Source organism: Myotis daubentonii, chromosome 4, assembly GCF_963259705.1.
Source record: "Myotis daubentonii chromosome 4, mMyoDau2.1, whole genome shotgun sequence".
NCBI lineage: Eukaryota > Metazoa > Chordata > Mammalia > Chiroptera > Vespertilionidae > Myotis > Myotis daubentonii.
Window position 1 is genome coordinate 11,359,795 of NC_081843.1, and position 13,247 is coordinate 11,373,041.

Below are 13,247 nucleotides of genomic sequence, written 5' to 3' on the forward strand. Positions count from 1 at the left end.
CTTCAGAAGGGGATGGATAGATGTCACATTGATTGCCATTGTGTGGTATTTTAAGCTTAGTATTTCATCTCATACTTCATATTCAGGCCTAACAGCCAAAGAGGTTTCTTTCCTCGTCAGTTTTCTTTGCAGTGGTGAAGAGTAAGGAAGAATGAGAGTGTTCTTTTGTTTAGATATCCATGGTAATCCTGTTAGCTTCTATAGACAGTTTATATGAAATTGAATTTCTTTGCTAATGGCATCTGTTGTAACACATGAGGTATGTTTTCCATACTTTTTAACCGTGGTCAGCATCTAGTATAGAATCACTTTTCTAAGAAACCTTTATATAGTAGCAAATAGAGTCATAAAATTGTTCTAGATATGCCACAATATTACAGTGGGACTCTGGGATGCTAGGTTGGTATCAAGGAGCCCATGAAACTGAGTACAGGAGGCCCATGTGATACACCTCCTTGTAGGATATACAAAATGTGGCTCATGGAAAGGTGGCAAAAAGCTTAACTTTCTTTAAAAAAAAAAAAGTCATTCCCCCCCCGCCCACCGCCCCCCATACCAATTTTGTAAAAGGTTATGCTTTAAAAGGTGGCACAAAGCTTAATTAAAGTTTCTTTTCAAAAAAGTCATTTTTTTTTCTCAAATACCAATTTTGTAAAAGCGTGTTTTAGAGCCAATTTGGCAAAAACATTACAGATTCAATCAGAAAACTGTCATCTAGGTACCTTATTTTAAGGGACAAAACACCGCATTTTCCAACTGTAGTCTTGTTGTTTTTTAAGGATAAATTATTAGTAGTCTCCTGTTTTTCAAATCATGTTCATTGAATGCTTCTGAGCAAAGGTCATTACAATCAGAATTCCTAAAGGGGAAATTTAAACAGTCATATGTGTCTTGAACTTAGTGGATTACTAGTATTTCTGAGAAAGTAAGAATGATTCTAATGGTCTACTTGTTTGTTTTTTTAACTCGTGAATTTGGTCTAAAGTATTTCAGCACCAGTCTCCTACCTGATGGTATAAATACAGACGTAAAGCAGTTCTTTCCAGACAGTTTATGTTCTAATATCTATGAGGTATTAACAGTTGCAGATAAGACTTTCAGCTCCTACTTTATTTCTTGTATTATGTTGACTATTGCTTTATATCAATTATTTTACTTAATTCTCAGAACAACCGCATGTGTTAGGTTCCTTTATTATCCCCCTTGTGCACAAGAGGAAAAAGAGTGATAGATTAAATAACTAGGCCAAGGGTGAGGTGCTTTCTGATTGGAACCCAAGGAACTGGACACCAGAGCCTGTGCTGTTTAATTGTGCCATTCAGAAACGAGCAGAGAACAGTGCCACCGGCAAAGCTGGTTACAGGACAGAAACAAAGAGATGAAAACAGAGAAGGGATCCTTAGTAAGAAATTGCATCAAGGTTGAACTATGCATTGCACACCCAGGAACAATGCAGAATGGGGATTTGCTGTGAGACTGTGAATGGTCAGATTGAGTGATGGCTTCCTGGGGTGAGTAATGGTGAATCAGGCATTCTTCCCTTTTTTTTCTTCCTAGTAAACTTCTCTGCATTTTTCAAAATCCAAAGTATACTATCACTTCTGTTGAAGCTTTCCCATTTCCCTAAGAGTTGGTTCTCATTGGGCTCCTGAGGCAGTTTATGTGTATGTCACCACTATAGTATGTACACCATCATATTCTGCTTTTTATTCATAGACCCTACCCTTCTCCCCCGAGGCCACCTCAGTTCTTTGAAGTCAAGGACAGTCTTACTCATCTTTGTATCTCAGGGGCTAAATGCAGTATCAGTTACTTAGTGCATATTGAACTTACTTGTTGAATGAATAGAATAGCTGAGTTTCTCAGTCACCCAAATTTAAAGGCTCTTCAAAGCTAGAAATAGAGTAATTGTGGCAGAAAGTCTATATTTATGAGAGTTTATCTGGTGGTGAAGTACAGATTGGATTAGAATTGGGAAAGCTGACATCTCAAGGTGACCAGGTAAAAGAAATAGTAATCTAGGCAGGAGGTGGTTAGGGCCTGGTAGTGGTGAGGGAAAGATAGAAGTCTAAGAAATAAATAGTGTCAAGCAAGCATCAGACCTGATGGCGTTCATTGTCGGCATAAAGGATTTGGGAAGAGTCACAGAAGGTTTCACATTATGTGACCCTCCTCTTCTTTTAAGTTTTTCTTATAATTTATTAGATGGTTATGGGTCTTGGTTGACTTAGTAGTTAGTTCCATAATAAATGAGTCGGTAATAGAGGTCTCTGAATTGCTGAGCCATGAGCAGTGCAGTAAAAGGAGCAGATAAAATTAAGGCAGGCACAGTTGAAACCTCTGGAACAGAAAAGTTTGGTTTATTTTAGATATATGCATGGCTCTCCAAGAGTATATTCTGAGCCAAGTTTAACTCATCATCCTGGCCAAATTATTGAGTGAAGCCAAGTTAACTTTTGGGAAAGCATAGGCTTATGGGATTGTAATACTTTGTGCTGCCACCCTGACATCTCTGCAGACAAATAGGTGGTGGTTCCTAGGAATCCAGGAGTCCCATGCTCAGACTTTACTTACAGGCCCCCAAATTTATTTTAATAGTTGTGCTAATAGAGGAAAAACACAGTTTTTAAGTTCAGAGTCTGAAAATACCAGCCAGAATGTTAAAAATAGGTATAACATTAAGTTTTAAAAAATTGTGTATGTGTACTTACAGAAAAGTGCACAAATCATACTGTAAAGCAGGGGTCCTCAAACTTTTTAAACAGGGGGCCAGTTCACTGTCCCTCAGACCATTGGAGGGCTGGACTATAGTTTAAAAAAAAAAACAATGAACAAATTCCTATACACACTGCACATATCTTATTTTGAAGTAAAAAAACAAAATGGGAACAAATACAATATTTGTATTTGCATGTGGCCCGCAGGCTGTAGTTTGAGGACCCCTGCTGTAAAGCAAATATCCTTGTGTAACTAGCACTCAGATGAAGAAAATACAGTATCACTAGCATCCCAGAATCCCTCCTTCCCAAAGGTAACCACTATTCTGATTATAGCACCATAGATTTGTTTTGCTTATTTTTGAAAATTAACAAATGAATAATGAAGAATGTTTTGTCTTCTTTTCATTCAACAGTGTGTTTGTGAAATTCATCCATGTTACCGCATATAGCAGTATTCATTCATTCTTGTTGTCTTATAGTATTCTGGTGAATAAGCCATAATTTATATATCCACTAGAGGCCCAGTGCAAAAAATTCATACACGGCGAAGGGGGGGCGGTGTCCCTCAGCCCCACCTGCACCCTCTCCAATCTGGGACCCCTCTACAATCCAGGATTGCTGGCTCCCAACCGCTCGCCTGCCTGCCTGCCTGATTGCCCCTGCCAGCTTGATCGACTCCTAACTGCTTCCCTGCTGGCTTGATTGCCTCTAACTACCCTCCCCTGCTGGCCTGGTCACCCCTAACTGTCCTTCCCTGCAGGCCTGGTCTCCCCCAATGCCCTCCCTTTCAGGCCTGGTCCCTCCCAACTGCCCTCCCCTGCTGGCCTTATCGCCCACAACTGCCCTCCCCTGCAGGCCATCTTATGGCCATCTTGTGTGTTGGAGTGATGGTCAATTTGCATATTACTCTTTTATTAGATAGGATTCCACTTGTGATGGACATTTAGATTCTTTTGACTTCTTTTTAATTTTTAATTTTTATTTTTTCTTAGAAAGAGAGTGGAAGAGACAGAGAAACATCGATGTGAGAGAGACACATCGATTGGTTGCCTCCCGCACATGGCCCTGGGCTAGGGATTGAGCCTGTAGGGGAAGTATGTGACCTTGACCAGAATCGAACCCAGGACCCTTTAATCCAAGGGCCCCCACTTTATCCACTGAGCCAAATCAGCTAGGGCTCTTTTGACTTCTTTGGATATCCTGAGTAACGGTGCCTGCTGTGAACATTTGTGCACTTTCCCCCCTTTTTTGGCGGGTGGTGGTGGTGGTATACAAATTTCTGTTGGATGTGTTATCAAGGAATAGAATTGCAGTTAAAGAGCATGTATGTGCTCAGCTGCAAAATGGTTTTCCAACGTGGGTAAATGAGTGTTTTCTCCTGCCAGGAGCAGTATCTGCACATTATAGTTGCTCACCATCCTTACTAACACTTGTGACTGTCTTGAATTTTAGCCTTTTGTGGATGAGTAGCACTGTCTTGTTGTTTTCAATTTGAATTTCCCTGATGACTAGTGAGGTTTAGCACTTACGTTATGTATAGGCCTTTTGAATACCCTTTTATAACTATTTGCCTGTCAAAAATATTGAGTTATTTGTCTTTTCCTTATTGATTTGAAGTCTTCACTTGATCTCTTCCATAGATTCTGTGACTTTAAGTGAAACACTGTATAAAGAAACCTGTTTTACCACAGGCTAGTTGATATAAACTAGAGTGAAGTTACTAATCCATCTTGGCAATGTTTTAACAAAACCATGTTGAACAAAGAATGTTATTCCAGGACGTGCTGCACACTGATGGGAGTTCTCTGTTGTCTGTATTGAAAAGATCTTCTCCCATTTGGTTGAACTATTTGTTGTGCCATCTGATGAACATTTTTAAAAAAATATATTTTTATTTCAGAGAGGAAGGGAGAGGGAGAGAGAGGTAGAAAAAAACACACATCAGTGGTGAGAGAATCATTGATTGGCTGCCTCCTGCACGCCCCCTACTGGGGGTCGAGCCCGCAATCTGGGCATGTGCCCTAACCGGGAATGGAACCATGACATCCTGGTTCATAGGTTGACGCTCAGTCACTGAGCGATGAACATTTAGATTTATCAGTCTTTTCCTTTATGTTTAGTGCTTTTATATGTCCTGTTCAGATTTGGTTATAGAGTTTTCCTACCCCAGGGTCATGAAGATGTTTTATGTTCTCTTTCAGAAGCTTTGTTGTTCTACCTCTCAAATTTTCTGTCTATAATCCAAGTGGAATTTTTTGGCATGAATGTCTGACTTGTTTTGAGGCTAATCTTATCTGACCTTAGTTCTTCAAGTTCTGGGAAGCCGTCGGGCGTATCGGAGTCCTCAGTGTTCTTCGTGAACTTGTCAGGGCAGTGTTTGAGTAGCCTTGGGAATTGAAGCCTCTTCTTACCATAGCATGGCACTTGTTCTTTGTTTTGTGATCTTTATCCCGTTATTACTTGAAAGTGTAGTCTGTGGGGAATATGACCACATCTTTAATTGCTATTAATTCCTTAACCACGTGCAGTGTGGATTCTGGCTTCACCACCTGCTTGAACAGCCTTCTTGCCAAATGGGGAGAATTTTCTACTATCCTTCAACCAGTTGTATGTCTTGAACATGTTTTTTGTTTTTACATCTCTATTTTGATTGTTGACCTTGGCAAAGTCTCAGCCTCCTTTCCTTACAAAGTTTCATTTTGAAATCCAGTTGGAAAAGCCCTGCAGCCTGAGGGCATGAATCTCCACTTTCAAAGTCGTTCTGACCACTTCTGTTGTTTTGTTTTGGTCTGTGTTCATTTGTTATCTAAAACCAAATAAAAATGATAGCAGCCATAGCTAGGAATTAGATCATTCCTTAGGTTCTCAACCTTCCTAATGCTGCGACCCTTTAATACAGTTCCTCATGTTGTGGTGACCCCCAACCATAAAATTATTTTTGTTGCTACTTCATAACTGTAATGTTGCTACTGTTATGAATCATAATGTAAATATCTGATATGCAGGATGTATTTTCATTGTTCGCGACCCACAGGTTGAGAACTGCTGCTAGAGCTTTCATAGATCATTTCATTTGATCCTCATAAGACCTACTGGGGTAGGTTATTAGTATTGCAGTTATAGACCATGATTGAAATGCAAATAGCACATTATTTGTTTTAGTTGAGAAACACCAGATTTGGTTACAGTTTCCTTTTCCATGAACCATCATTTGGTGGGAGCAGCCATCCTGTGACCCTTGTGGATACTTTTGTCTTTCTGCTTTCTGCTGGAATGCTAGCTTTTTTGGGTTGGAGCAGGGAGGGTAGGCTGGATGGGAGTAGAGATAGAGTTGGATTCTTTGGAAAGATTGTGAGGAACTTGCCCCAACAGCCTTTTAATGCAGGACCAGTAGTTGTCAAGTGCACAAACTTGTGCCTTAAGAACCAGTATGAAATAAACCTTGGAGGTTGGGATTACCTGAATGTGATGAGCTCAGGTTTTCCCCCAGGATCTACTCTAAAATGATCACTATGACAAAAAGTTGTGGAGCAGGTGTCATTGGAAGATGTGTCCTTAGTTTTCAGGAATCCATTTTGGCTCCAGAAGAACTATTTAACTGAATCAAACTGACTTTAGTTCAACAAATATCTCTTGAGTTATATTTATTTTTATTTTTTGTCAGTAAGTTACTTTAACATGTGAGATTTTCCTTTGATTCTTTTAAATATTTCCATAAACTTTTTAAAAAATAGCTAATTCCTTTTTTCAAATGAAATGGTGCACCAAATCAATTTATGAAACAGACCAAACATTTTTTTAAATATGTAAACTCATTTTGGAAATTTGAATTTATAACATTTACTTTGAAAGTCAGTTGTCATTACATGGCCATCAATGAGGCTGGTTTGATCACCACAAAAACCTGAAATGGGACCTAACTGATTTGGCTCAGTGGATAAAGCCTTGGCCTGTGGACTGAAGGGTTCCGGGTTCAATTCTTGTCAAGGGCATGTACCTTGGTTGCAGGCTCGATTCCCAGTAGGGGGCGTGCAGGAGGAAGCTGATTGATGTTTCTCATCAATGTTTCTATCTCTCTATCCCTCTCCCTTCCTCTCTCTAAAATCAATAAAAATATATTTTAAAAAAAACACCCAGGGGGTTGGGGGTCAAGGAGGGGGGATAAGGACACATATGTAATACCTTAATCAGTAAAGAAGAAAAAACACACCCAAGACATGAAATGGGTTAAAAAGATTGCAGTCTTTAGTCTTGCGTTCTAGTTATTTCTACATTTGAGAAAATTGTGTAGCTTTTCAGTTTAACTTGCAATCTAAGGATATTTTATAAAATTCAGATGAGAAAATTCTTGTCATCACTCAGCATGTCAAAATTCAGGTGTCATTGCACAGCCATCAGATCATGACCGCAGCAGGAGAGGGACAGCATGCCTGACACTGCTTGAACGTGGCTCTCGTGTACTGTGTTGTGTGCTCACATGTGCCAGTTGATGTAGATGGGCTGGTGCAAGCCTGATTTAGCTTCTGTAATTAGTACTCATTGTAAGATGTGCTGGTTTATCCAGGGAGATGGCCCAAGTTCTCCAGTCTCCTGAAAAGTCAGTTACCAAGTGCAGGCCTCTAGTAATATTACAGTTTGATACATAACACATTTGAATATTGACTTCTTTTAAAGCGTAGTTTTTCTAAGTCAGCTTTTACTCTCTGGGCCAGGGGTCCTCAAACTTTTTAAGCAGGGGGCCAGTTCACTGTCCCTCAGACCGTTGGAGGGCTGGACTATAGTTTAAAAAAAAAACCTGAACAAATTCCTATGCACACTGCACATATCTTATTTTGAAGTAAAAAAACAAAACAGGAACAAATACAATATTTGTATTTGCATGTGGCCCGTGGGCCGTAGTTTGAGGACCCCTGCAATGGAGAGGATGTGGGAAATGAAGTAGGAGGAAGGTGGGTGGGAAGATGGGAATTAAGAGAGAATTAAGCAACCAGAACTGCTGTTGGCTCTTGATTATCTCTGGGAAGATTAATGCCAGTGAGGATTCAGAAATGGTGTGGGAATGCTCACTTTTTGCAGATGATGGGCTGTGTGAAGGAGTGTTGACTCAAATTCTGCTGCTGCAACTGGTGCGAGAGAAGAGGAAGTGGGTTTGAAAGGGAGGGGGGTGGGCGAACTTTGGAGTCTTGAGCCCTCTCCTCCCATTCTCCACCCAAGCCGTTTTGCTGAGAGTCTGGCTCTCTCTGTGGGTCTGTGATTGGAGGTGTTCTCTAATTTTGAGTTCCTGCTCAGCTTGGCTCTTACTGCACCTTAATCTCTGTTGGCTGCTCATGTGAGATTGAGAGTTGACAGGATGTGTGACTCTTGAATTGAAGCACCTGCAAAACCCCAAGAATCCATGTAGCAGTTTAACTATAAATTCTCTGAATCCAGGTTATGCAGACATGGGGCGTAGTCTATAGGGAACCCTAACCTTCTCCCTGAATGTCTTAACACTGCCTATTCAGTCAGGGCCATGGGCTGTTAATTTGCTTTCAATATGTTTCAGAATTAAATTTTGAATGATTTGCTTCTTTTTTTATTAGCATAAATAATTGAAAACCAATTGCACTGTAGCATGAATTTATGGAGTATACTAAAACCTTTGGTTTCAAGCCAGTTGGAAAGTTCTCTTGTTTTTCTGGCTTATACCATATATTTGAAGAATGTTGAACCAAGATGTTTTTAAGAAGTAAATTGCTATTGCTGTTGAATGTGACCTGGAAGAAACTGAGGAACAGTAGAACTAAAGTTACTGTTTATTGATTTTATTTTTTCAAATTCTTTTGTTAGGCATCTGAAGAAACCTCCCTCAGGGCATTGGAAAGTCTGATGACAGAGTTTTTTCATGACTGTACAACCAATGAGAGAAAACGTGAGATAGGTAAGTGAAGTGTTGAGTTGTAGTCATTTGTAATGGAAAAGCCCCAGTGGGGAGGGAGAGTTGGTAGCCTTGGCTTGTCAAGCCTGAATGTTACTCCTTAAGTCAGTGATGGCGAACCCTTTGAGCTCGGCGTGTCAGCATTTTGAAAAACCCTAACTTAACTCTGGTGCTGTGTCACATATAGAAATTTTTTGATCTTTGCAACCATAGTAAAACAAAGATTTATATTTTTGATATTTATTTTATATATTTAAATGCCATTTAACAAAGAAAAATCAACCAAAAAAATGAGTTCGTGTGTCACCTCTGACACGCATGTCACAGGTTCGCCATCACTGCCTTAAGTTCTTGTTCTTTTGGCTCTGGTTCTGCTGGTTGGTGGCCAGTGAGGTCTGCAAATCTAGCTGCAAGGGCTATGTACTAGTATAGTTCATGGAGCCCCCGGTAATCCACAGTGATGGATTTTCTTTCTTTTGATAAAGTCTGGGAAAACCCTCCTCCTGCTTTGTCCTTGATTTTAGCAGTGTTGAACTTTATAAGAAGCCTGTAAGTATTAATTAAAAAAAATTCAAAGAAATGTTAAAACGAACAAGTTTTTGGTGTGTAGATGTCTACTCTAAACCTCATCTAGTGCCCAGAGATCCTTAAACTGGTCTTACCTCTGGGGGCTTCTTGCTTCTTTTTCCTTATCTCCATTTCCTTATTTCTGTTATCCCACCCTTTCTGCAAGTTTTTATGAATGAAGACTTCAGACAACAGAGAGGTGTAGGTATTTACCTCAGGTTTTTAGGGAACCTCAGTGCCTTTTAGAACCTCTTTGATTTTATATTCATTGACATGAACAATATTCTTTAAAGCGTACTTTAAACTAGAAGTGTATATAGATATCAGATCTCTGTCTCAGGAACATGTTGCTCTATGGTCAAAGTATAATCCTTTTACCTCCCAGGCCTCAGTTAAACCCTGAACTTGAAAATGAAAAATTTTTCTCTATTCAAACTTAAAGGGTTTTTCCCTTGGATGTTTGTACTGACCTTACATTCATTGCTTTTACCTCCTTGGAGGTCTTTATGTGGAATTCTGTGGAGGCCCATTTCTCTGTCCCATTAGGCTTCTCTGACACGTTGACAAGTTAAGTGTTATGGCTGATTATGGTTGAGTTCCGCCTTTTGTCCAAAGCTTGATTGGAGTTTGGATTTCGAGGTCGCCAGTATGGCTTTGACTAGAGCCCATTTCCCTTTGCATCCTTTGAGCATCACGTCAGCTCCTGGTAGATGCTAACTTTTTATCTCTTAATTTTAAACTTGGTGTTCTCTTTTGGGCTTGCCCTTTCTTTTCTGAGGATTAGAGAACCAGAGCATTTCTAAACAAGGAGTACTGGCAGAAGCTGAGCCCAGTAGCTGAGAAGGCATTTGGCTTGAAGGATTCACTTTGCTTGCTTCCCTAGATCCTCTCGTATTACGCAGTTAGCCCGACCCTCCTCCTTCCCCCAGAGTGATCCCTGTTACTTTTATGCTATTAAAGTACTTTATAGTGAAAACATCACTGGTGATTTTTACCAAAGAAGGTAAAGGATCTTTCCCTTATACAGTCTACTATAGTTCAATACTAATTTCTCTGAAATCTGTTTTTCACTCATACTTGAATTGCTTTTGGTTTTTCTATTAATTTTTGGTTTGCAAAGCAAATAGTGCTCACCTTCAACATTCATGAATGAAAAGTAGAACCTTCGGAACATGTTTGTATTCTAATTTTATTTAAATAACCAGATGCTATAAATGCCTAATTTAAATGAAAGGTGAGAGGAATCGGGGGTTTGGTTCTATAGAGGGGGTGTGTCTTAGTTCAGCTTCATTCCAATGTGGGCTGGAACCACTTGTTTCCTTTTTGATATCTTAGAATGAACTAAAGGTACACCTAGCTGGGTGGGAGAAAGGCGCCGCCCACTCGCTACCAAAGGTGTGTTATTAGTGCTCTAGAGAGAGAGCTGTCAGTAGGGAACCTGAGAGACAAACCTAAAGCATCATAGAGGAGCAGCAATTCACTAGGGATCAGACTCAGTGATTTAGTGGCAAGTTCTAGAACAAAACCCCGAGTTCCTCATTTCCAGCCAGAGCTCATTCTCTTCGGTTTGACTTGACCTCTGGGATTCATAGGAATTTTTATTTGATTATAAGAACAGGTCATCAGCTTCCTTTTATGGAATTTGTAATGAGCCTGCCTTCGTGCATGTAGCCTAAGTCCTAGGGTCTAGCAGAGCAGTGACTTTAGGATTAGAACGGGCTGCTGTGCGTCCTGCTTTTCCAAGGGTTTCCTAGAATCTCTCAGGGTTGTTGCCTTTTCCTGTTACATTTCATGACCAGTACAGCAGGTTTAGGTGACTGAGGGCAGCATGTGCAGAAACATGGTGATAGACTTGTAATGCTTGCTGTCTGTGGTCCTGGATGATGCTACCGCAGCCCGAGGAGGAGGAAACCATTTCTAACTGATTTCATGTGGACAGAGCTGTTCTTGGCATCTCCCATGATTGCTACCCTTTTTTACTTTTTTGGCTGGTAGTTAAAAATAAAACTAAACCAAATGAAGAGAATTAGCCATCTTGCATTCACTTGCATTTTTGTCTATTCTTTGTTTATAATTTTTTCCTACTTCTCTAGCCAGCATTTTGTGTGTGTGTGTGTGAACAGTGTGAGTGAGTGGTGGGGAGATATATACAAGGTATCTCCAAAATAGCTGATAGCTCCATTTTGAAAATGAAATGTATGTTAGTAAACACTACCCTTATAATTATTCAGAGACACCATAGATATATCTCCTGCCCCAGAGGAAAGATGTTAGCAATTAGCCATCATTTATAAGGTGAAATGATACTCTTATAACTGTCTATCCACACATTAGGTTAAGTAAGAACTTGAACAATTAAAGTTTCTCTGCTGAAAAAAGTGCCTATTGCAAGCTTACTGACTTTAAAATGCCTGAATACACTGGCAGTGCTCATGGTCATCTCAGAGTTGGAAAAATATGGTCTGTCCTTTCTGTGTTGAAAAATAAGCTGGATTTTGTAGTTGGTTTTGACAACATTAGCATATGTAGAGGGTGGCACATTTTTAAAAAATAAGATAGCCCAGCCTTGTATTAATTTTATATATTTTCATAGCCTTCTTTTGTTGCTATTTAACTTTTCCAGAGGAGCTTCTTAATAACTTTGCCCAGCAAGTAGGAGCCTGGAGATTCTGCCTGTACTTTCTCTCCAGCACTAGGAATGACTATGTAATGATGTACAGTTTGACGGTTTTTGAGGTAAGTTGTCAGATAATTCTATACTGTTTTGAAAAGCATTTGTAGTCACATTGCCATGTCATTGGCACGAGACTTTAGCTTTGACGTACAGATGGCTGGGAAACAGTGGTGACTTCATTCAGGGGCTTCCCCACTTGCTGCCATTATCAAGGTGTCTGGTGTGCTGGGGGCACGGTTCTGTCTTTGACACCAGAAAGGTAAGATGGGGTCGGGTAGCTAGGTCCTTTGTGGTAGTATATAACTTTCCTTCCATGTTATCATTTAAAAAAAATTTTTTTTTATTGTTTTCAGAAAGGAAGGGAGAGGGAGAGAGAGATACAAACATCAATGATGAGAGAGAATCACTGATTGGCTACCTCCTGCATGCCCCCCTACTGGGGATCATGCCCGTAATCTGGGCATGTGAATTGAACCCAAGATCCTTCAGTCCACAGGCCGACACTCTATCCACTGAGCTAAATCAGCTAGGACACCACGTTATCATTTAGAAAAAGATAATTAAAGTTTGGGAGGAGGGATGATACCCAGAATATTCTCATCCTAAGCACAAAAATTTTCATTTAATCAACTCGCTTCCCATTTTTGTCTTTCTATATACACTTAAAAAAAAACCCAATTATAATAATCATATTGCTCATGCCACTTTATATTATGGTCCCTCCCTTGTCTTTATGTAATATTTCTGTAAGTGGTTATACCATTGTTCACCAAGCCATTCTTCTGTTTTTGAACATAAGTTGTTTCTGTCATTATTTTGTGGTAGCCGTTAGAGACAGCCATGTAATAGATAGTTTTTACACATACAGCTTTTTTATTTCCATTAAATTACTTAGCAGATCTTTCCAGGAATGGAATTGTTGTTTTATAGGATTTGAATATTTTTATCACTCTTATTGCAACATTGCATTGCTCCAAACTTTTGTTTACAATCAGGATTGCTTGTTTGAGGTGATACAGCTAACCATTGGATGAAAATCAGTTATTTTTCTGTATAGATGGCTAACTTCAGGATGTATATTTGTTTTTCAGAATCTGATCAATAAAATGTGGCTTGGCGTCCCCTCTCAGGATAAGATGGAAATCCGTAGCTGCCTACCCAAGCTCCTTCTGGCTCACCACAAAACCTTCCCTTACTTTGTCCGCAACAAGCTCTGCAAAGTTATTGTTGATATTGGCCGTCAAGATTGGCCCATGTTCTATCATGACTTTTTTACTAACATTTTACAGGTAAGGACGTATCTGAGGAAACTTTATCTTGTATATACTTTGTTTGTAGAAATGATTATTTCCTTTCTTAAAGAGGAGTT

The 13,247-nt window shown here is 39.7% G+C and overlaps 1 protein-coding gene across 5 annotated transcripts in view; it reads left to right on the forward strand.

Annotated features, from left to right (window-relative positions):
• Positions 1–13,247, forward strand: part of XPO6 (exportin 6) — a 133,858-nt gene that overhangs the window by 34,585 nt on the left and 86,026 nt on the right. For 2 of the 5 annotated variants that reach the window (XM_059692447.1, XM_059692448.1), the window contains exons 2-4: positions 8,550–8,640; positions 11,828–11,940; positions 12,970–13,167. In XM_059692447.1, coding sequence (XP_059548430.1) covers positions 8,550–8,640; positions 11,828–11,940; positions 12,970–13,167 — 402 coding nt within the window. Of the gene's footprint in view, positions 1–8,549; positions 8,641–11,797; positions 11,941–12,969; positions 13,168–13,247 lie in introns of those variants that run through there. The other 3 variants (XM_059692451.1, XM_059692450.1, XM_059692449.1) reach the window with 3 other exon arrangements.